This window comes from Ambystoma mexicanum, chromosome 3p, assembly GCF_040938575.1.
Source record: "Ambystoma mexicanum isolate Mex_15411 chromosome 3p, UKY_AmexF1_1, whole genome shotgun sequence".
In the NCBI taxonomy this organism is placed as follows: domain Eukaryota; kingdom Metazoa; phylum Chordata; class Amphibia; order Caudata; family Ambystomatidae; genus Ambystoma; species Ambystoma mexicanum.
In genome coordinates, this window is record NC_090925.1 from 12194048 (window position 1) to 12216127 (window position 22080).

General features: G+C 51.4%; 1 protein-coding gene across 1 annotated transcript in view; it reads left to right on the forward strand.

Annotated features, from left to right (window-relative positions):
- LOC138580072 (gastrula zinc finger protein XlCGF26.1-like) overlaps positions 1–22080 on the forward strand; it is a 392628-nt gene that overhangs the window by 76322 nt on the left and 294226 nt on the right. The window contains exon 4 of the mRNA XM_069650324.1: positions 1617–1727. Coding sequence (XP_069506425.1) covers positions 1617–1727 — 111 coding nt within the window. The remainder of the gene's footprint in view (positions 1–1616; positions 1728–22080) is intronic.

The window sequence follows — 22080 nt, forward strand, 5'->3', positions numbered from 1 at the left end:
CTGCTTGCCATTCAAAAGTGTTTATAATGAGTTTCAATTTGTTCGTTATTCAAAGGTACTTGTAATGGTTCTGTGCGGCATTCAATAATGACTTTCAATTAGTTTGTTATTGAAAAGTACTCGTCATTGCTCTGTGGGATATTTTAAAGCACTTCTTACACTTTTTATTTCGTTCGGCATTCAAAAGCATGCTCACTGCATCTTCACCTGCCAGCCTGGTGTCGCCCACACTCAGCAGTCGGAGTTTAGGGGGTTGCGAGGTCTCTGCCGCCACGGGTCTTTGCTTTCTCTTGCGTTACCTCGTTTACCTCTCCCAGCGGCTCTTTGTGGCGCGACTCCCCAGCGATGCTCCACTTGCAGGTCAGAATTCCTGTGACCGCTTCGCTCGGTCACACTGGTCTTCTTCTCGCGGACTGCCCTCAGCTTCCAGCACACCTTGGCTTCACTTCCTGCTGCATACTCTGCATCTGCACACAGGTCTCAAGCACTCCTCTTGCCACACCGCTGACCTGGACTTGCTTTCCCGGCTGCTCCATCGGCCTTCACATCGGACTCAATTTCCCTCTTTTAAAGTCCCCCTTCTGAATATTCCATAAAGGACTATACTGCTCACCAAGCGGTAGTCCTGCTTTATCTGCATTGTCCTCCTCCTCGTCTCGGTACATAGTTGGGGTCGATATGTCTGCATTAATAAAATGAGGATGTGCTGTTCTAGTTATCCTCTTCTTCGTCCCAGTTGCAAACTGGTGTGTTTTGGGGAAGTTTTAGGGGAGGTACAGAAAAAGGACTGACAAAAGCCTATAAAGGCTTGAGGGATGGAGGGTTCATTGTGAAAGGGAATTGGGGGATACCATGTCTCACCTAAGGACGCCCTCTTCCCATTCCCCAAGTCTCCTCCTCCCTTGTGATCGTCCCTTGCATATCCACCCCCAGGGTCGGGACCCAAAGCAATGGCCTTTCCCTGGCAACCCAAAAGGAGGCACAGGGGGAAAAGCTGTGAGGACGCCCTCCGCTTCCTCAGAACAGGCAGATCAGGGTTGGTGGGGTTCACCCTTTGCCTCTGTGCTTTACTGGCTGCCCAGGCAAGTCTGTCCAGTGGGCTCTGAGCAGTGCAACCAATGGGAGGGAGGGCGGGCGACGGGAGAGGATGCATGGGCAGGATGGGCGGCCATGGCCCCTCCATTGTTTCCAAGACCTTCTGGGGTATGGGTGAAGGGCCAGCACCTGCATGATCTTCAAGCACGGACACGTCTAGTTTCTCTCCTTGTCTGAAACCCTTTTGGCTTTCATTAGCAGTTCCTCCTCAGGCCCCATACTCTGCTGCAGCCATGTTATCACTTCTGATCATGCAGCGATAATACGTCTTGTGAAGGCAAGGGGTGAAGATCAGAAGGACATTGGGCAGGTGTGTGTAATGTGTCCTGTATCCCAAGACGAGGGCAGTGGCTTCCCAGCACAGGAAGCTGGATGAAAGGATATGCTGCAGATTCATAGGTTTTCTTTTCTGGTTCTGCCAAACGGGTCAATGTAACTTAGTGCAACCAATACATCATTGACACTTCAGCAGTAGTTATATGTGCATTTGTAAACGTCACTTTTTTTTAACCTTTTATTAGAACAAGCAGCGATGAGTCCCGGTTCTCAATTCAAAATAAAGGAAGAAGAGGAGGCCTGCTGTATCGACTTTCAAGACAAGTTGAAAAGAGAATGTGCCAGTAGTCCTGCAGGTGAGAAGATACTTGGGTTGGTAGTGAAGCATGTGGGGTCTGGGTAGCTCCCTTCCTACAACGTTGAGCAAAACTGTCCCTGCACGCATCATATATGAGCTGTCCCTGTGTTGTGACGTAACCATCGTCAGCTGGTGTACATTGGCCATTCAAAGGAATCAGGGCAAACTACTCTGGTTTTAATATTTCACAGTTGCTGCCACAAGTCCAAACACACCTTATAAAAGAGTAGTAGACATCATATCGACAGGGCGGGAAGGTGGAGGATATATGGAGATGTGGCGATTGGTGCGACCAGTCTTTATCTTCCAGGGTGTGCAAGAGGGAGTTGGCAAAGGAGCCGTGTAATTAATGGTGGAGTCGTTATCCAGGTAAGAGGTAGTAGTTAAGTCTTAAGCATCTGAGTGCTGCACCATGGCGGCCATTAAGAGCTGGAAGACAGAACTGGTCAACAGTAGTCTCTGTAAGGCATGCTGGTACACTTACAATGAATAGTGCATGTCTTCCATGATGGAATACCTTCTGTGCATTAGTCCCTCCATCATTCCATGCCTGTAAATCCCCATCCATCCATCCACTTCACTCAGGTTCTGTGATGTGCTAACATGGGTCATTGTTCTCTGTATCACCTTCTGCCGTTGGGCTTGTCATTTGCCCCTAGCAGTGGATCGGATGCACTCTGCCTAGGCAGTCTGCTGTTTCATGCCGGACCCCACGCCTTAGCCTGCCGTGCCGGACACTATGCAGGTCTGCTCAGTTCTTCAAGACCTTGGACAATCCTACAGTCCTCAACGTCTGGAATACACAAGTGCATTTTTCACATTTCAGGGCGGCATTGTCTAGATCATTGTGGCAAGATGGAGAATGGGCATGGCAGTGGTCCAGGGCCCACAGGTAAAAAGCTAATTTTACAGCAGTAATGTTCCGGCCGCATTCGCATCCAAAGCGCAATGATTACAGTTCTACCATGGAGAATTTAGACCGTCGCTTCTGGTTTCCTTAACTAACCCTCAGGCACTGGCTTAGTGGCTCGCGCCTGACACCTTTGCACAGAATTTGCAGATGCTACTTGCATGTCTTCTGTGCTGCTCACAAGGCATCCTGAAGGGGTGGGGAATTGTTCAAGTTTATATAAATGTATATGTAATTGGCCGGATTTGGGCAAACGTGTGCGAATAAAGTGCACACATCGGTTGCTGTCGAAAAACGTGTGATAGTCAGTGCGGGGTGATTTTTCTTTAGTCTCTTTTGTAGCCTGCTCGGGTATCTCCTTCCCTAAAATGCTGGTCGGCTGTTACCAGAGAAGAACCATGCAAGATTTGATCGGCTTTATGTCAAATGGGGGGGCCCGCTATTTAAACAAAGAAAAATCTTTTGCAATCATGGCGAGCAAAATTGCACAAAGTGCACACAATTGCTGTCCAAAAGAAATGTAGAACCCTAACCATTCACTTAACAAATATTGAAAAAAAGTTGTATAGGGGGCCAATGCCTAAGTGCTTGTGTTTCTCAGGTCCTGCCAGGCTATGAGCTATACCCCCAGCAAGCTAGCAACTTTTCTCTCTCAGACTCTGGCTTTTGCCAGTATCTGGGTTATAGACCCCAAAGGACTCTAAGCACTTTGTATTGTTGCATTCTGACCTCAGTCCGGCTCGGAACGACAGCCCTCAGCAGCCTTTTGCTGTGTCTCTTCTTGTCCTGCCCCTCTGTGGTTCACTGCTTTGAACGGATTGGAAATGAGACTTTGCAGGGCTGGTTACCATCATGGAAGCCTGCTATGTGCTTTGACTGTTTGGTGAACACCAAGTTTTTCTCGATTCCTCGTTTGCTGCCTTGCTGTTTTCCTTTTAAACAGTTTAAGCTTGGGGAATTTTAAGTTTCTGGGGTCTGCTTATTCCCCTGTTCCATTGTAATTTTGAATTGGAGTGTCCAGTGTGTTCTTACATTTTTTTTATTTTTTATTAGTTTAAAGTGCAATTTGGTTACTTAAAACCTTATACACTACAAGAAAAATATATCAACAAAAACAATTACATTTCAGTCATAAAACCATTTAGCAGACATATTACAGTCAATTATTTCTAATCTAAAAATATATTTCATAAAGGAGGAAAAAAGGAACACATATTTAAAAGACAGTTACAAATAATTTACTAACAGATTGCTTGCTTCCAAATATAAAAGGCTGCCCCAGTAAAAACCTTTATCTCTCCGTCGTAAATAACTGACGAAAATTGGTCAGATTCGATCATTTGAAGATCCCCAACTATATTTACATACCCTTTATAATACCATTCCTTTAATTCGGTACACATGGTAAGAATGTGTCTTACAGTCTCCACCTCTATTTTACAATGCCTACACGGTCTTTCTGCTTGCCGGATATTTGTCCATGCCCCATTATTTCATTACAGGGCCTCCCCCTATATTCAGGCGCAATTGCAAAATGAATCTTCTTAAAGCCCTGTTTCCAGTATTTAACAGGTATTGGGCCTCATTACACGGAAGGCGGTAAGGGTTAACGGTCACCGGTAATGCTACCGGTGACCGTTAACCCTTACCACCTTATTACGAGGTCCCTTTGCGGGTTGGTACTTTAACGCCTGCTTTTAGTAGGCGTTAAAAAACAAACCTGCAAAGGGACCTTGGTGCTAATTACGGTACCGCAATTTGCGGTACCGTGATTAGCGCCTTCCCCATTCTCATTATGCCCTATGGGGGCAAAAATGGGAATGGGGAAGGGCCTTGGTGAATGGGGAATTACCGCCCCTGCTCACCTTGTAGTAGGGCTGTAATTCCGCCATCCACCAACGCAGACACGGTAATATACCGGCGGCAACCATGGTGCTAATAGCGCCATGGTTACTGCCTACTGTGTAATGAGGCCCATTGTCTTGGGTTGGCAGGTTTAATGTCTTGGAGAGCATAGGCAGCGTATCGTGACTTAGTATAGAGATAAGATTGGTTTTCAGACAGATCCCAGATACATGCTTTTTCTTTAAGATTTTTCAAAATGCACGTGTTGTCTTTCTCCATAGGGTCCTTAAAGCCTAGGGCTTCAAGGAAGGATAATACTGTATTTTGTAAACTTACAATATAAGTATTCTTAAACCTGCCTTCGCTTTTATTTTTTCCTATAACGTTAAGCAGATTACCTTCCTCCCCTTCCCCCGATATTATTCTGAAATAAAGTTTACAGCATCCAATTTTCCACAGAGTCAGGAGGGAGATGAGCCCCAACTCACATCTTATTGCTTGTATAGGCACAGCGTTGGGTAGTCCAAGGACAGGTCTCCAGAGCTTCCCTTCAAGTTGATCTAGTTTACTCAAATATTTGCTCTCCACTGTTTCCAGAGCGTACATAATACCGGGAATAATACAACTCTTATATACCTCAAGGAAGCCTTCGATGGAGTGGCCTCCTTTACTAGCCATGTATTTCCGTATAACGTTCCATTTCTTTAGTATTTTTAAGTTTACTGCCTCTTGGAAAAAAATAATGTAGGGGTTGCTCAGAATGGGCATCCCCAGGTATGGGTAAGCCTCGACAACCTCCAGTTTAATAGAATTAATGTGCCATCTAGAGGTAAGTCCTTTCTTCTCTGGCTTTGTAGCTCCAAATACCATAACCTTGGTCTCATTTACATTGATGTTAAGGTTATTCGCCTCAGAGTAAGAAACGGGCCATTCAACATTCTTTGCAGTCCTACCGGAGTTTTATCCATAAGGATAGTATCGTCTGCATACATAAGGCCACATATTGGTTTCCCCGCCACAATGGGTGGGAAATAATTTAAAGCAGTAAAGCTCTCCCACATATCTGAAACGTACAGGTGATAGAGTATAGGTGATGTAACACATCCCTGCTTCAGGCCAGTGTTAGTACTAATCTCAGGTGATAACATCCCTCCTTTACCCAGACAGATGGACACCGTGGTCTCCCTATACATTTCTTCCAAGAAATGGAGAATTTTTGGGCAGATCTTTTTCCCCCTCAGTTTCTCCCACAACAGGCCCCTATTGACACAGTCAAAAGCTTTCGAATAATCTATGAAGCACACATACAATTTTTCCCCCTTATCCTTAGAGCCAGCTATAATATATTTCAACATAGTCAGATTATCCAGGCTGCTGTATCCTTTTCTGAAACCCATTTGTTGGGCAGAGAGGAGACCCTTCTCATCTATCCAGTTGTTCAACCTGTCTACTAATAGGGAGCAGAAAATCTTACAGCTGCTATCAGCCATTGCCAGTAATCTGTAGTTGTCAGGCAATTTTCTGTCCCCTTGATTAAAAATAGGAATAACTATAGCTTTCCTCCAGATAGCTGGTATAATACCGGTTTCCCATATACCAGTAAATAACTGGAGGAAGAGCACTGCCCATTTCTTAGGATTTTGTTTTATAACAATGTTAGCCAACCCGTCCGGGCCAGGGGCTCGCGAAGATTTCATTTTTGAGATCACTTTAAGGATGTCCAGAATACCGAAGGGGAACATGTAGGTACCATATGAGTTTATGCAGATAGCGATAGCAGATATGTGACTAGTCTTGAAGAAGAGATCAGTAAAATATACTGCTTCCAAACCTCCTGGCCCACGTCATTGTTTTCCCTATTATCTTCATCCATCAGGAATTGGCGATAGAGGTACCAACATTTTTTTTGAATCGTGGGTTTTACATAGCTTATATATACATCTCCAATTTGCATTGTTGGTATTATATTAACTCATTTTTATAGTGTGTCTTAATGTTACTAGATCTCTTACTTCTCTCTTAATCGTCTAAGTCACGTAGCTCCTTAAATTCCCGAATATCACGCTTCATTTCTTTTTTCCTATCCTGAATCACTTGGTCAAATTTGTGGGAGTGATTTCTGCCCTTTGTATTTTTCAAAATAATATTACTGTTCGATCTCCGTATTATGCCCAGCAAATTAGTGATCAAATTAAGGCCATTAAGGGCAATATTCTGGCAATCAATGGTCAGGCGATCAAACAAACCGTTGAAGGAGGTTAAGTTTTTATCAGACCAAGTGATCCTATTTCCACCTGCTGAAAATTGGATGTTCATCGCCTAACCTACTTCCTATCTCTGTGTTTTTGGGCCATTAATACATTTTCCCCTGAGGGGTGTATGGTCACTCAAAGAGGTATCTACATGTTCGAATGAGATGATAGAGTGACTTAGGTTTTTGTTCACAAACAAATAGTCTAGCCTATACCCGACCTTCCCATTAGTCCAGGTTTCCCTAATACCTGACCCTATATTAGGTTCCAAATATTTTAGCCCCCAACAAGACATCAAATTCATCCATCGGCGGGGGGCGCTGTTGCGCTTCAATAAGATGGCCACCTGATTGTACGCTCCGCATCGCAAGGCACTCTCCTTTCATAAATACTGCGCAGGTGCCCTTCTAAACCTAGATTCAGCTACATCTGCTATGCCTAAACCTCGGGAGTGTGCTCCCCGAACGCCACCCTCCGGGACTGCCCGGCGGTTGAGATCCAGCATCCGCAATCTGGGCCGTGAGACGGCGTCGTTCCGCCCCGCCTCCCAGCTTCAGAGCAGTGCGCCGGCTACACCGCGGCTTCGGGGCCTGCCGTGGGGGAGAGGCACGGTGCGGCCTGATCCTGCCTCTCTCCCCACCTTGCATGATCCTGCGGCGGCCCGGCTAGAGGCATCAGCCCCCTGCTTGGACCCGGGGGCCGCTCCTGCATCTAGAGCGGACTGCTCCGCCGCCCGGGCGGCATGCTGTTGTTTGGAGGCCCATCATCCGGAGGCCAACTCACAGGACGTCCTCTCACCCTGTACATTGGTGAGTTACGCAGGCCTCCGGGGCATCCTGCCTGCCTTCCTTGTGGAGGCTCCAGCGCCACCTCGTACCGCCTCCTCCCTGGGAGTGTGAGCGGATCTCTGATCCTGCATCTCCGACACCTGTGGCGACTGGTGCCGCGTATTACGGCTCCCCACTCTCAGCCCCCGGGCCACGCTGACATTACTGGAAGGCCACGTCTTTGGCGGGCACTGGGCCCCCTCGCTCCTCAAGCACTGGCACACAACGCTCAGCGCCGGCTCCTGGTGTGGACCCCAGCGGACACAGCCCCTGTGACTTCTCACACTGGCCTGGGGACCTCATAGAGACGTTACGCCCCCAGCTCCCCTTGCCTTCAATAACCACCTGAGCTACTGGGCCGTAATAAACTGCGGTGGGGGGGGCCCACGCCGACAACCTCCCCTGTGTCGTGCGCCTACTGGACTATCAGCAATACCCGTGTACTCTGATAATTGTGGGCCCTTCACACTGCCCCCCTCGGCGCGGCCAGACCCCGGACGCCCTGCTTGCCTCTTATCGGCACATGCACATTGCGCAGGGGGCCCTGTCTGCCTGACCACTCGATCTGGGGAGTGCGCTCCCCAATTTACTTCACTACAACAGAGCCCACGGTCACAACCCCCTCATCTACGGCCGCATTGTATTGCTTCTTCATCTTCGCTTTTGCCTCGGACCCCCTGGGTGATCTGCCCCAGTGGACCCTCTCACCGGCCACCTTGCAACCCTCCAGATCCTCGACCCAGCGGGCGACGGCAAACATAGTCCCCGCACCCAGCTACGGCTCAGCACTTTACCCTGCCTACAAGGATCTCTCTTCACCCAGAACACTTCGAACAGTTGTCAGACTCTCCTGCGTTGCCTATTCCTCCTGACACCCCTACCGCCCTCCTGGTTCACTGATCCTACCCTTCTCCTGGCATTATGACTAAGGGAGCTGGAAAGAAACAAAGTTTGATCAACATGTTTACAAAGTCTTCGGTGGGGCCAGTGGGGGAGGCACCCGACCAGGAACCACCCAACACGTCAACATCAGACCCGGCTGAGTCCCAAAAAATAATGGAGTTCATTCAGGAGGGTTTCACCACACTTCATAGCAAGCTGGACGACATGAACAGCACTATATCCTCCATTAAGGCCCATATAGAAAAGACTGACGGCCGGGTTACTGAGATTGACACGAGTAAGGACTACCGAGGATAGCTTGAGCTCTCTCAGGGCTGAGGTCTCGGCTCTCTCTGGCCGGGTCACCGAGGTTGAGAGGAAAAATGAGGACCTTGAATCCCGTTCGAGGCGCAACAAACTCTGTGTTATCGGAGTACCCGAAGATGGCATACAGGAACCTATGGAGGACTATGTCGAACACATGCTATTGCAACTACTAGACTCTCCAATGCTCTCTTCTCAGTTTGCAATCGAGCGAGCCCGCCGTGCCCTCACGGCAAAACCTAGACCGGGCACACCACCACGCCCCATCATAGCTAGAGTCCTAAATTTCCGTGATCGTGACGCCCTCCTCAGGGCAGCGAGAGTTAAGGGTGAACTCCTTTTGGGCGTAGCAAGGATTCACCTATACCCAGACTTCTCTGTGGCAGTGCAGCGGGAACGCAAAACCTTTGTAGCAGTGAAGAGGAGGCTGCGAGATCTGCAGGTCAAATATGCCATGCTATACAATGCTAAGCTGAGGATCGAACACTCTAACCATGTATATTTTTTCACGATCCCGGAGGAGGCCTCCAGATTCCTCGATTAACACTTCCCTGGCTGAATCATTCCTGCAACACATAATGTTTCCACTATGTTTCTTACCTGGTTGCCCATGTTTGGAACCTTGGCTTATTACAGCAAATTCACATCCGCAACATACATTATCAATGTTTAGCTCCTTATTTGCTACAGTATGGACTACCTGTTGAAAGGATGCCCCCATTCCAGCGCTCATCAACTATCATAACATCTCTTTCATATGTGTTGTTGAACCCACATACTGTCATGATCCGATTGCTTAAGAAACTATTTAACCTAATCTTGTGCAATCTGTTTCCCGATTATGCGACCATGCTTTATCTACCCGGAAAGGACCCTGCCCGGGTGCCGCCTGATATCATCTCTGGGCACCATGTTCATCCTAATATTGCCTCCCGATCCGGAGCGTCGCCGCCAGGCCAGTTCACAGGCCCCCCAGGCGCTGATGCCATTGGTTTGGATTTGGTTGTTTAGTTATGGGGTTATCATTCCTCTGTTTGGGGGAGGGATGTGGGAGGGGGTGGGGGGGGGAATTGGGTTCTATGTTAAAAATGGCTTGGTATCTGCAGAGGAGGTAGAGTGCGGGACACTGTGGAATCAATGGTATTGCAGATCCATCTGTGATGCACACCGATCATGGGGGGCACTGGGCCATTTACCCGCAATCCCTGATGACTACCCTTGGTCTGTTGGGTGAAGACACCTTGACATTTATGAGCTGGAATGTGCGGGGGCTGGGAAACCATAGGAAAAGGAGGCTACTACAGCTCCAGGCCAAACGTCATGGGGTTAAAATCCTGTTTCTGCAAGAAACGCATGCACGCACTGAGAACAGCGAAATGTTTGCTAAAACATGGGGCTCTCAGAGGTATTATACTAACTACTCTATCCAGAGCTGTGGGGTCATGACCCTAATTCACAGGAGCCTTAAGTTTCACCCCATAGCTACACTGATTGACCCTTAGGGCAGATATGTGCTAATCCATGGTATCCTGCAAAACAAAGAGGTGGTCCTGTTAAACATTTACGGTCCCAACATTGATGATCCTGAATTCTATTTACACCTCACAGCTCTCTTCGATAGTTTCCTGCTGTTACCAATCCTCTGGTGAGGTGATTTTAACACCATATTCGATGTAATCCTTGACAGATCTGGCTCTAGACCCTGTCAACTTACCAAAGCTGCTTACACTACACTCTCGTCTCTCCCCCACCTGGCCATTATTGACGCATGGAGGCTTCTCTATCCCGACTCACGCTCTTACTCCTTCTACTCCTCGGTACACGACTCCTATTCCCGAATCGATAGATGGCTAGTGTCTGATATACTTATAAGGAATATATCTTCTCTAACAATCCTACCCAGAACTCTCTCTGACCATTCACCGGTGACTAACACCCTAGGTTGGGGCCCAGACTGCGTCGAACTAGGTACTGAAGAATGAAACCACACTCCCTCCTCGACCTGGTTTTCAGCTCAGAGTTGGTGTCGGCAATCGAGGAGTTCTTTGAGATCAACACCAACACAGTATCTTCCCAGGCCACCCTTTGGGAGTCCTTCAAAGCCTATATCAGAGGTATTGCCCTCTCCAAGGAAAACGGCATCCTCAAAACTATCCGAAGGGAGATTGCCGAAAGCGAGGCTATGCTGTCCGCTCTTGAATCCCAATGCATGCTTCACCAAACCCCTGAAACCCTTGCGTTAATCGGTTCAGAACTGGACACCTTCCGCTCTCTTGCGGATCGTGATCTACGGTTTTTGGACAACCCGGGTCTCGCGAGGAAATACGGCGAGGGTGAACTCCCAAGCCGCCTCCTGGCTAGACTTCTCCGCCGAGAGTTTGGTGCCCCCCCCCATCCCCGGGATAGAGAGACCTGATGGCACCCTGGCCACGTCACCCCAAGATATTAATTCCGAATTCCTTTCCTTCTATGAATCCCTATATGCTCAAACGGACAGGGCCACGATATCGGAAATTGACGCCTACCTGGATAATCTCCCCCTCTCATTCCTTTCCCCCCGAGACCACCGCCTCTAGAATCCATTCACCCCGAGGACCTCTCGGAAGCTGTAGACTCGCTCTCTTCAGGCAAGTACCCGGGATCAGACGGAATCCCTATCGAATTTTACAAGCACTTTAAATCGCTCCTACTCCCTCGCTTGATGGTCCTTTGGGAAGAGTCAGTGGAAGTAGGTCAGTCCACCCCCCCTCGCTCCGCAAAGCCATAATAACAGTCTTGCTAAAACCAGGTAAACCCCCTACTCAATGTGGCTCCTACCGTCCACTTTCACGTACCAATTGTGATGTCAAGATCTTTGCCAAAGTACTTGCCCTACGCCTTGCACCCTACATTCCACACATCATTCACCCTGACCAAGTGGGATTTATTCCGGGACGCTCTACCTCCTTGAACCTGAGGCGCCTCTTCAACATCATAAGCAGGGTGAGCCCAAATGTCCACGCGGTAGCTGCGCGGCTCACTTGACATGCAAAAGGCTTTTGACACTGTCTCGTGGAAGTATCTTTGGCGTGTGCTTGACAAATGTAAATTCGGCCCCACCTTCCTTTCCTGGGTTAGGTTGCTCTACTCCAACCCTGTAGCCAGAGTTGGCACTGAAGACCGGTACTCCCCCCTCTTTCAAATAGCTAGGGGCACGAGACAGGGCTGTTCCTTTCCCCCCTAATCTTTGCTGTGGCAATAGAGCCATTTGCGGACATGCTTTGCCAATGTCATGCAACACGGGTCTGCGTACCTCTGGTTCCTCGGACATAGTTTCCCTATATGCAGATGACGCCCTTCCTTCTCTTCATCCGTTCACCTGATATTAATCTGGCCCCGATTTTGGAAGATGTAGTCCTCTTTGGACGAATCTCCGGTCTCAAAGTGAATTGTTCTAAATCTACCCTGTTCCGGCTCACTGCCAGCACACCCCCCCCCCCTTCCAGACACCCTGGGATTCGCATGGGCCCAATCTGTCTTTACCTACCTAGGTATTGTAGTGTTACGTCAAACTGAACGGGTCTTTGAAGAAAATTACCAAAAATACCTTACCAATCTTACAGTAAAGGCACTGGGCTGGAGCAAACTCCCACTCTCACTGGCTGGCAGGATAGGAATATTGAAGATGGTAGTACTACCCCAGCTCCTGTACAGATTTGCCAATATTCCACAGTGGCCGGGTAGCGGGTTCTTCCAGGCGTTGACACGTACCCTTAACACCTTCCTCTGGCACTGGGGCGCGGTCCGGCTTAAACTTAAGAACCTAGCTGCCCCGATGGAGAATGGCAGCTTCGGGGCTCCCGATTTCCTCAAGTACTGGCTGGTGGCACAACTCCAGCATACCGCACACTGGTTTAACACATCAGACCCTCCATCCCATGTCAGGCACGAAAAGTTATCAGTAAGCGACCGTGACATCCGCTCACTGGTGATTACACCTATGCCGATGGTATTGAACTCACTTGACCCAGCGAACTACACATCAATGGCCTTATCTAAAAAGTGGCACCTGTTGGGCATCACCCATCCCTTTCATGGTAACTTACCACTCTGGAATTTCCTTCCAGAGGTCCCACAAGTGCCTCCCTCTGTCGTTCGCCGGTGGGCAGAGGTGGGATATTAATTGCTCCGGGACATTTTTGAACATGGCATTTTCATAGAGTGGCCTGACCTCCCGCTGTCTCTGAGGCGGAGACCTTCCGTTTGGCTTCAGTACTCATCCCTCCGGAAAATCCTTAAACACAAATACCCGACTTTCCCTGCGTTACCACTTGATGAGCATGCAATCACGGAACTGTCCTCACCCTCCCCCATGAGGGGCAAAATCTCCAGACTTTACACCTTGGTGCAGACCAGATCATCCCCTCTACTTTCCAAATTAAAACACACGTAGGAGGTCGACCTCGGACTGGAAATGACGCACCCATGGGGTCTCCTTCAACTCCCGCTTTAAATTGATCCAATTCAAGTTACTCCACAGGTACCATTACACCCCGACCAGACTGCACCGCATCTCGAATTACCTCTCCCCGAGGTGCCCCAGGTGCGACTGCGACAACGCTGGCTATTTCCACATGATCCGGTCCTGTCCCCCCCTCACTCAATTCTGGGATGCAGAATGCAATACTATTTCAGCTATCCTCGAACACCCTATCATCCCAACGAGGTGTCTTTTTCACGACTTCCCAGAACTCCACCAGGAAACTGGCTGGCCTCTGTATGTTACTCGCAATGCGCTCCATCTTACTCTGCTTGCTCCGCCTACCACAACTACCCATGCACAGTGGCTCAGGGCGGTCACATGGGCTTCTGACACCGAGGAATCCTGGGCGGTACAACAGCCCGCCCACTCCAGACCTAGAGATATCTGGTTAAAGTTTTGCTCATTCTTGTCTCCTGCTGATACTGCACATTCGCGTTTATAGCGTAAGGCTTCTAAACATGGCTACTGCCTTAAAATTGCCACGCCACAAGATTTTTGCTTGTCCTCTGGCTAGTTAATTTAAGTTCTGTTTATTGAGAAATTCACTGTACTTAATGTTACAGAAATATAGCAAGGACATCCTGCATAATCTTGATCATTTACAATGGTGGTAGTACTTCACTTTCTCCAGCATGGGGTCTGGCATGGATTCACATGCTCATGAATATTCCCCGTCGTCAGGCTGGGAATCCTCGGTAAAGAAAAAAATCAGTTTCGTTTCTGATCTGTCTTTCGTAGTAGTAACCAATCACTGGTCTCTGCGTCATACTGACCACAGCCAATGACTGCCCTCTACCTAAGCACCGCCTCTGGCAGCCATCTTCAGATTTTTACCGCACGTTCATGTGTTGGGATCCTCGTGCTATTGCTCTCGAGCGTTAGTGCTATTTTTTCACGTTTTTTGCTCAAAAACTTCGTTTTTTCGGTCAAAAGAGCCTCAAGCTCCACCGACTCTCCATCCGATCAACGGGGACCCGTGTCGGATTCGTCTGCGCCCCTCAAGGGTGAAGATTTCGTCGAGCTACGCTTTGGAGGACTCCAGAAGCTTCTCAGGCCCGGACATGGCCCAGGAGAAGGGAAGCTCGACGCCCGGAAAGCTGTTCAGGGTCTGCCCTGGATGCCAGCTGCAGAACGTCTTTAAAGAGGACGTACACCCCTTTTGTCTCTCCTGCTTACATGAGAACAAGACGCACGTGGAGAAGGACTGTGCGTCTTGCGGCAATATGTCGGAGCGGACCATGAAGGACCGCCATCAACGTCTCGCCAACTGGCTGGAAGGGAAGAGCCCGTCAGGCGAGAAGAAGAGGAAGAAATCCGAGCGGTCTTCTAAGACCTTTGAGGACGCCCCGGCGACGGGGGTCCAACACAAGGCCAAGCACCGCGAGTCCGCTGGCACCGGGAGCGCCGAACGGTCGGGCTCTACGGGCGCCAGGCAGGGCGCACCCTCCCCGGCACCTTCAACTACGAGCCAACGCTCTGGGTCGGGTAAGAGGAAGGGCGAGCACCCGGCGAAGCTCCTGGAGAGGCCCCGGTCGAGCTCGAAGGCCCCATCGGAGGGGGAGCGAGGCAGTGTCCCCCCCCTCAAGGATAAGGCGGTGAGCGCACCTATGGTGGTGAAGGCCTTAATCCATCCGGCCAAGCCCTCTATCGATACTGTCGCGGCGACCCTGGCTCAGCCTGTGGAGGCTACACCAGTGGTGGCGACCTCGGGGCTCAGAGTCTCCCTGCCACCTCGGAGGGAGTCCTCTTTTGTGCCCATCGATAGGACCCCCGTGAAATCCCCGGCGGGGAAGAAAAAGAGGGGGCAGGGCGTCGTCGTAGATTCGGCTTCAACCTCGGAGGAAGAGCTGATCGAGGTCTTAAGCCACGGCCTTGGCGTGGAAGAAGACCGGCCCGTCGGGATGGATCCCGACGCGGGTGACGACGACGTCGTCGAGGGTGCCGACGGGGCCACTGATCGCCCGTCGGATTCCCCTCTGCCAGCACCGCAAGACAACTCGGCGGCCATTTTGTTGGCTATACAGTCCTTATGCACAGAGATAAGGACGAGACTACCGTTGCCGACGGAGGAACCTCTCCCGTCGGGGGATCCTGAACCGGGACCTTCTGGCGTTCCCCCGCCCAAGAAAAGAAGGATTCACCCTCCACCTCCTTTTCAGCCGTCGCGCACTGTCCAGCCCTCCTCCCCGTCCACCCGAGGGGATGATACAGGGACTGACACGGCAGCGACGGGTACGGACGACGAGGTATACGGCGAGGATCTACCGTCGTCACCTCCCACCAGGGCTTCTCCACCCGACGAGATTGGTTCGTTCCACTCCATGATCGCCAGGGCATCAGAGCTTTTCCAACTCTGCCCTGAGGAGAAGAAAAAGGAAGGATTCCTTTATCAATGGCGCGAGGCCAAGAGGAAGACGGTCCTCGCGGTGCCTCTACTGGACGACATTTGGGATGAGGGCCTCGCCCTCCTCAAGAACCCTTCCACTATGCCAGCTAGAAGAGCTGAAGTACCGAGAAGAAGTACCGGGTCCCGGACGCGGCCCCCCTGTGCCTCCGGGCGCAGCCTACCCCGGACTCCGTCGTCTCTGCGGCGGCCAGGAAGAAAGCGGGGGGGGGTGCGGCCTCCACATCGACTTCCCCACCGGACGGCGAGGGAAAGAAATTGGACACTATGGGACGCAGGGTCATCTCGTCTGCAGCGACGACGATTAAAGCGGCCAACGCCTTGGCTATCGTGGCCCGCTACGACAGGGAGCTATGGTACAAACTGGCTCCTCTGCTGGACTTCCTACCGGACGACAAGAGGGCGGATGCCCTGGAGATCCTACAGGAAGGTGAGGTGGCGTCGGACCAGGCCATCACTATTGCGACGGACATCGCCGACACTGGGTTTCGCCAGTTGGGCAACGGCGTGTGCCTTAGGCGGCGTGGATGGCTCAAGGCTACGGACTTCCGTCAAGACGTACAGACCAGAGCCCTGGACATGCCGTTCGATGGGAACAACCTGTTTGGGAAAACAGTGGACGATTCCCTTCAGGCCATTAAAGCGGACACTGAGACGGCCCGGGCCCTTGGGGTTCTGCAGCAACGACGGACGCCCTTTCGGAGCAGCGGAGGCAAGGGCGCCTCCAAAAGTTCCGGCGGCGGTTTCTCCACCTACCGTCAAGCGGCCCGCTCGTCGTCTCAGGAGGCCTACAGAGGACGAGGCAAGTCTGGCGGACCCCGCCGTCGTCGCCAAGGAGGTCAAGGCGGCAAAGCCTCGTCGAAACAGGATTGAACCGACGGTGGGGTCGGGCCCCCACCGATGCACCCCGGTGGGAGGCCGGCTGGCGAGCTTCGTCAGCGTGTGGGAGTCCATCTCCACCGACCGTTGGGTGCTGGACGCCTTAGCCCGGGGCCACGCGCTCGAGTTTCAAAGAAGGTGCCCGCGCGTCCCCCCCGTGGCCAGAAAAGAGCTTCATGTCCCTCAGCTTCTCCTGGAGGTAAGGGCGATGCTCAGGAAGGGCGCCATCGAACTCGTCCCAAAGAGGCTTCGGGGCTTCGGAGTTTACTCGAGATACTTCCTCATGAAGAAGAAGATGGGAGGATGGCGCCCCATCCTAGACCTGCGACGTCTGAACAAATTCATCAAGGCGCTGAAGTTCCGGATGGTCACCCTCCAGCACGTCCTGGGTCAGCTGGAGGAAGGAGACTTCCTGTCGTCGTTGGATTTGGAGGATGCCTACTTCCATATTCCCATCCTAAAGGGGCACCGAAAATTCCTCAGGTTTGTGGTCCAAGGGCGTCACTACCAGTTCAAAGCCCTCCCCTTCGGACTACGGTCGGCACCCAGGGTATTCACCAAGTGCCTTGCACCGGTGGCGGCGCAGCTGCGCCGCGAGGGGATCCACGTCTACCCCTACCTGGACGTCTGGCTCATCCGGGCCAAGACGAGGGAGCTCGCCGTGGAGCACACGGCAAGGACCGTCCAACTTCTCACGGACCTGGGATTCTCCGTGAACTACGCCAAGTCCCACCTGGTACCCGCGCAAAACGCACTGTTTCTGGGAGCGAAGCTCGACACAGTGTCCCTTCGGGCCTCCCCGTCGGAGGAAAGGACCAGGTCCATCCTGGGCAAGGTAAAGCGGATGTTGGCTTCCGACGCGGCCAAGGTGAGGTCCATCAAGTCCCTCCTCGGAATGATGTCTTCTTGCATCTACCTCATTCCCATGTGCAGGCTCCGGATGCGCCCGTTGCAGGAGTTCCTGGACGCTGGGTCCAAACGACGGGCGGCTTCGAGGAGAGGATCACACTCGACGAGAGTTTCCGCCGCGCGGTCCGGTGGTGGGGCACCCGCGCGCATCTGACGGCGGGCATGGACTTCCAGACCCCAGACCACCAGGAGACAGTGACCACGGACACCTCCCTGGAAGGGTGGGGAGCGCACACCGAAAATCTACACGCGAGAGGCCTTTGGCTCCCGACGGAGAAGTCCCTCCATATCAACGTCCTGGAGCTCCGTGCAGTGTTCTGGGCCCTCAGGTCCTTCCTTCCGTCCCTCAAGGGCAAGGTGGTGAGGATCTTCACCAACAACACCACCACCATGTTTTACATCAGGAAACAGGGCGGAACCAGGTCCCCAGCACTGTCCAAGGAGGCGCAGGACCTGTGGCATTGGGCCGTCGCCCAAAGGATGTTTCTGGTGCCGTTTCATCTGGCAGGGATAAAAAACACCATCGCTGACTCACTCAGCAGGGAGCTGCGCTCGTGCCACGAGTGGGAACTATGGCAGGATCTAGTGGATCACCTCTTCCGACGGTGGGGCACACCCCAGATCGACCTGTTCGCGACGGCGACGAACTCCAAGTGCCGGAGGTTCGCCAGCAGGTTTCCCCAGGCGAGGAGCATGGGCGATGCTTTCTCGTTCCCCTGGGAGGGCCTGTTCCTCTACGCGTTCCCTCCTTTGCCACTGCTAATCCGGCTCCTCAACCAGCTCAAGAGGTCACGGTGCAGGATGATCCTCGTAGCACCTGCGTGGCCGAGGCAGATATGGTTCCCGGACCTTCTGGACTTGTCAACGTCCCCGCCAATCAAGCTGCCAGTGGACGCGGATCTACTCTCCAGGGAAGGAGGTGCCATCCTCCACCACGACCCGAAATCGCTGAACTTGCAGGCCTGGCTCCTGCAGCGCTAGAGTTTGGAGGATACGACGTACCGGCCGATTGCAGAGAGGTTCTTGCAAAGGCCAGGGCGTCCTCGACTCTTAAATGCTACGGACACAAATGGAAGAGGTTCTCTGTCTGGTGCCACGCACAGAAGATTAACCCTCTACGGATTACGGCTCCCCAGGTACTGCCGTACCTGCTGACGCTGGCCAAAGCTGGACTGGCACACGCGTCCATCAAGATTCATCTTGCTGCGATCTCCCGATACACCAGAACCACGGGGCGGACGTCCTTGTGGTCTCATCGTCTGGTGAAAGAGTTCATGAAGGGACTGTTCAGATCGTTCCCGCCGGTGAAGGCTCCGGCCCCGGCGTGGGAGCTCAACGTGGTGCTGACCAAGCTCATGGGACCTCCGTTCGAGCCTCTGCACTCGGCCCCGTTGAAGTTTCTGTCGTGGAAAACAGCGTTTCTTGTGGCCATCACCTCCGCACGACGGGTGGGAGAGATCCAGGCCCTTTCCTGCAAGGCCCCGTACTTGACTTTTCATGACACGAGGGTAGTGCTCAGGACGCACCCCTCCTTCATGCCCAAGGTACCGTCGGACTTCCATCTCAATGAACCCTTGGTGTTGCCTGTGTTCTTCCCGTCGCCTTCGTCGCCGGCTGAGAGGACTTTGCACTCGCTGGATGTGGCTAGAGCGCTGAAGTTCTACGTGGACCGCACAAAGTGTTTTCGGAAGACGTCACAACTCTTTGTGAACTTTGGACCTGTCAATCAGGGGAAGGCTCTCTCGAAGGCTTCCATTTCCAGATGGCTCTCCGGCTGCATCATGTGCTGTCATCGGTTGGCAAACCGACCGCTGCCTGGCCGTCCGAGAGCCCATTCCACCAGAGCGATCGCAGCTACCACGGCGTTCCTTTCTGGTGTGCCCCTGCTGGACATATGTAGGGCTGCTACGTGGAGGTCGACGCACACCTTCACGAAATTCTACTGCGTCGATCGGGATTCCAGGGAGGAGTCCAGCGTCGGCCAAGCAGTGCTGCGCAACCTGTTCGCCTGAGGTGAGCCTGGTGAGGAGGTAAGATGCTTAATGTTGAGTTTGATGTAATGCTTAATGTTGAGCCTTTGCCACCTCCCGTGGTTGTGCATGTGTGTACTGCTATGTATTCTTTATTCATGAGCATGTGAATCCATGCCAGACCCCATGCTGGAGAAGGAACAAGTTACTTACCTGTAACTGTTGTTCTCCAGCATGGGTCTGGCATGGATTCACATGCGAACCCTCCCGCCTACCCCTCTGCGGCTCTTCACTTGGTCATACTGCCACTTCACGTGCTTCCAAATCTGAAGATGGCTGCCAGAGGCGGTGCTTAGGTAGAGGGCAGTCATTGGCTGTGGTCAGTATGACGCAGAGACCAGTGATTGGTTACTACTACGAAAGACAGATCAGAAACGAAACTGATACTGGTTTTTTTCTTTACTGAGGATTCCCAGCCTGACGACGGGGAATATTCATGAGCATGTGAATCCATGCCAGACCCATGCTGGAGAACAACAGTTACAGGTAAGTAACTTGTTCCTTATCAACACAACTCAATACAGATCATAGTGCTTTAAACAACAGAGCTGGGGCCGTGAGTATCCACATGGCGGTCTATTGGCCGGACGACATGTCAAACACAAAAGAAATCAGTGGAGTGGTGAGCTCCGTGCACCAGGTGGGATATAACGAAACAGTTACGTGTATTTCTTGAGTATAACGACATCATTAACAGTGGGTGAGTCCATGTTCAAGGGGGTTTGTCATTGGAGGGATGGAACATTTCCAACGTAAGGTTTTTCCAAGCCTCAAAGGCGGTAGAAATCTCTTCCTCTCTCTCACATATGACCCCACAACATGCTTTCAGCGTGGCTAAGCACCATTTTTCAAACTCTCTGTACCATAAGCCACATTTTGGGCCCGGTCTGAATTTCCACGACATGGCCAACCGTCTCTTTGCCAGGACACATGCAAGGTCCATGAATTTCACCACATGTTTATCTGTTTGGTCTTGGATACACCCCCAACATGCATTCAAGCCGGCTCCATTTGTATCTGACAATTCCAGCCTTCGAGCAGGCCTCTGCTATGCAGTACCTGAAGTTTTGTACCTGTACACAATTCCAGAGCATATGCAGTAAGTCAGCGCTATCACTGTCGCACCAAGGGCAATTTGGGGTCACATGCATGTTATATTTGGCCACTCTGCAGCAAGACAAATATGTGCGATGGAGCAGATTAAGGTGGATCAATCGTAATCTTGCGTTTCGGGACAGAGCTTGTTCCCATTGAGTCTCGGTAATCTCTATAGCAAGATCAGCCTTCCACTTCTCCTTCAGTCGTGCCCTCCTAGCACTGGTACCATTTAGCAAGCGTGCATATATCCTGGACCCAGATCTCCAACCGTCTTCTAAGCGATAAATTAGGGCGAGAAGTGCCGTCTCTTCTGGTTCAGCAGGCCACACTCCCCATTTGCGTTTGGCCACTCTCACCACCTTTATGTATCTCAAGAATTGTCCTCCATGTAAGCCTTTGGTCTGTATCAGGCTTGTCAGGTCTCTGAAGAGTCCACTATCGTACATGTCCCCCCCACCCCAAGTAGATATTCCAAGTTCTTCCCATTGCCTAGCAGCCTTCAGGTCGTCCACACTAGTGCAAACATCAGCCGCAAAGGGAGCATTTGTGGGGTAAGGGTGTGGTAGGTGCAATAATTGCAGTATTCTGGACCATATCCGTCTGCCCAGTCTAACTATCGGGGGTTATGGGCCCATGCAGCAATGTGGTACCCATAAGATCCCCTTTACCTGAGCAGGTCCCACCACTGCCTGAAGCAGCTCAGTCTCTGGGGTAACATCATCCGAAATCCACATAGTCACAAAGCAGAGTTTGGCAGCCAGATAATAAAGTTCCGTCTGGGGAAGCTGTACACCACTGTCCTGGTAAGGGAGGTGTAGGACCTTAAGTGCTTTTCTGTCTCGGCCCGCGCCACGCATGAAATCCCTAAGGATGGTATCAAACGCCCAAAAGAATGTGTATTGTACATAATAATGCACATGCATGAATGCCTACAATATACAATTATCTCTGGAGTACAGCCATTTTAACTATGGAGACCCGCCCCAGGATAGATAGTGGGAGTCTAGCCCAGAATGTCATTGTTTTTGATGCTGTCCACCGCTTTGATATCCCTGTTGCAGATACACTGCTAAAGGTTCCAAAGCCTTTATATATAGCATTGGAGATAGAGGCATCCCTGACGAGTCCCCCTCTACATGTCCGATGCTTCCGAGATCTGCTTGCCTGACCTCACCCGACCTACCAGACGGGTGTACAATAAGGTAACCCAGCTAACAAAGCCCTATGCACACCGAAAACCCCTCAATGCTGCGTACATCCACTCCCAATAGATCGACTCAAAGTCCTTTATAGCGTTGAGGGGCACGACCACATAATGTGCAGATTGCGAGTTGGTCTGATCAATTACATGTTGCAGGCTGCGGAGATTCACAGTAGTGGTTTGACCAGGTATGAACCCTGTTTGGTAGTTATGTATCAGTGAGGCAATTACTCTGCACAAACGACCGGCCAGTGCAGTGGTAAGTATC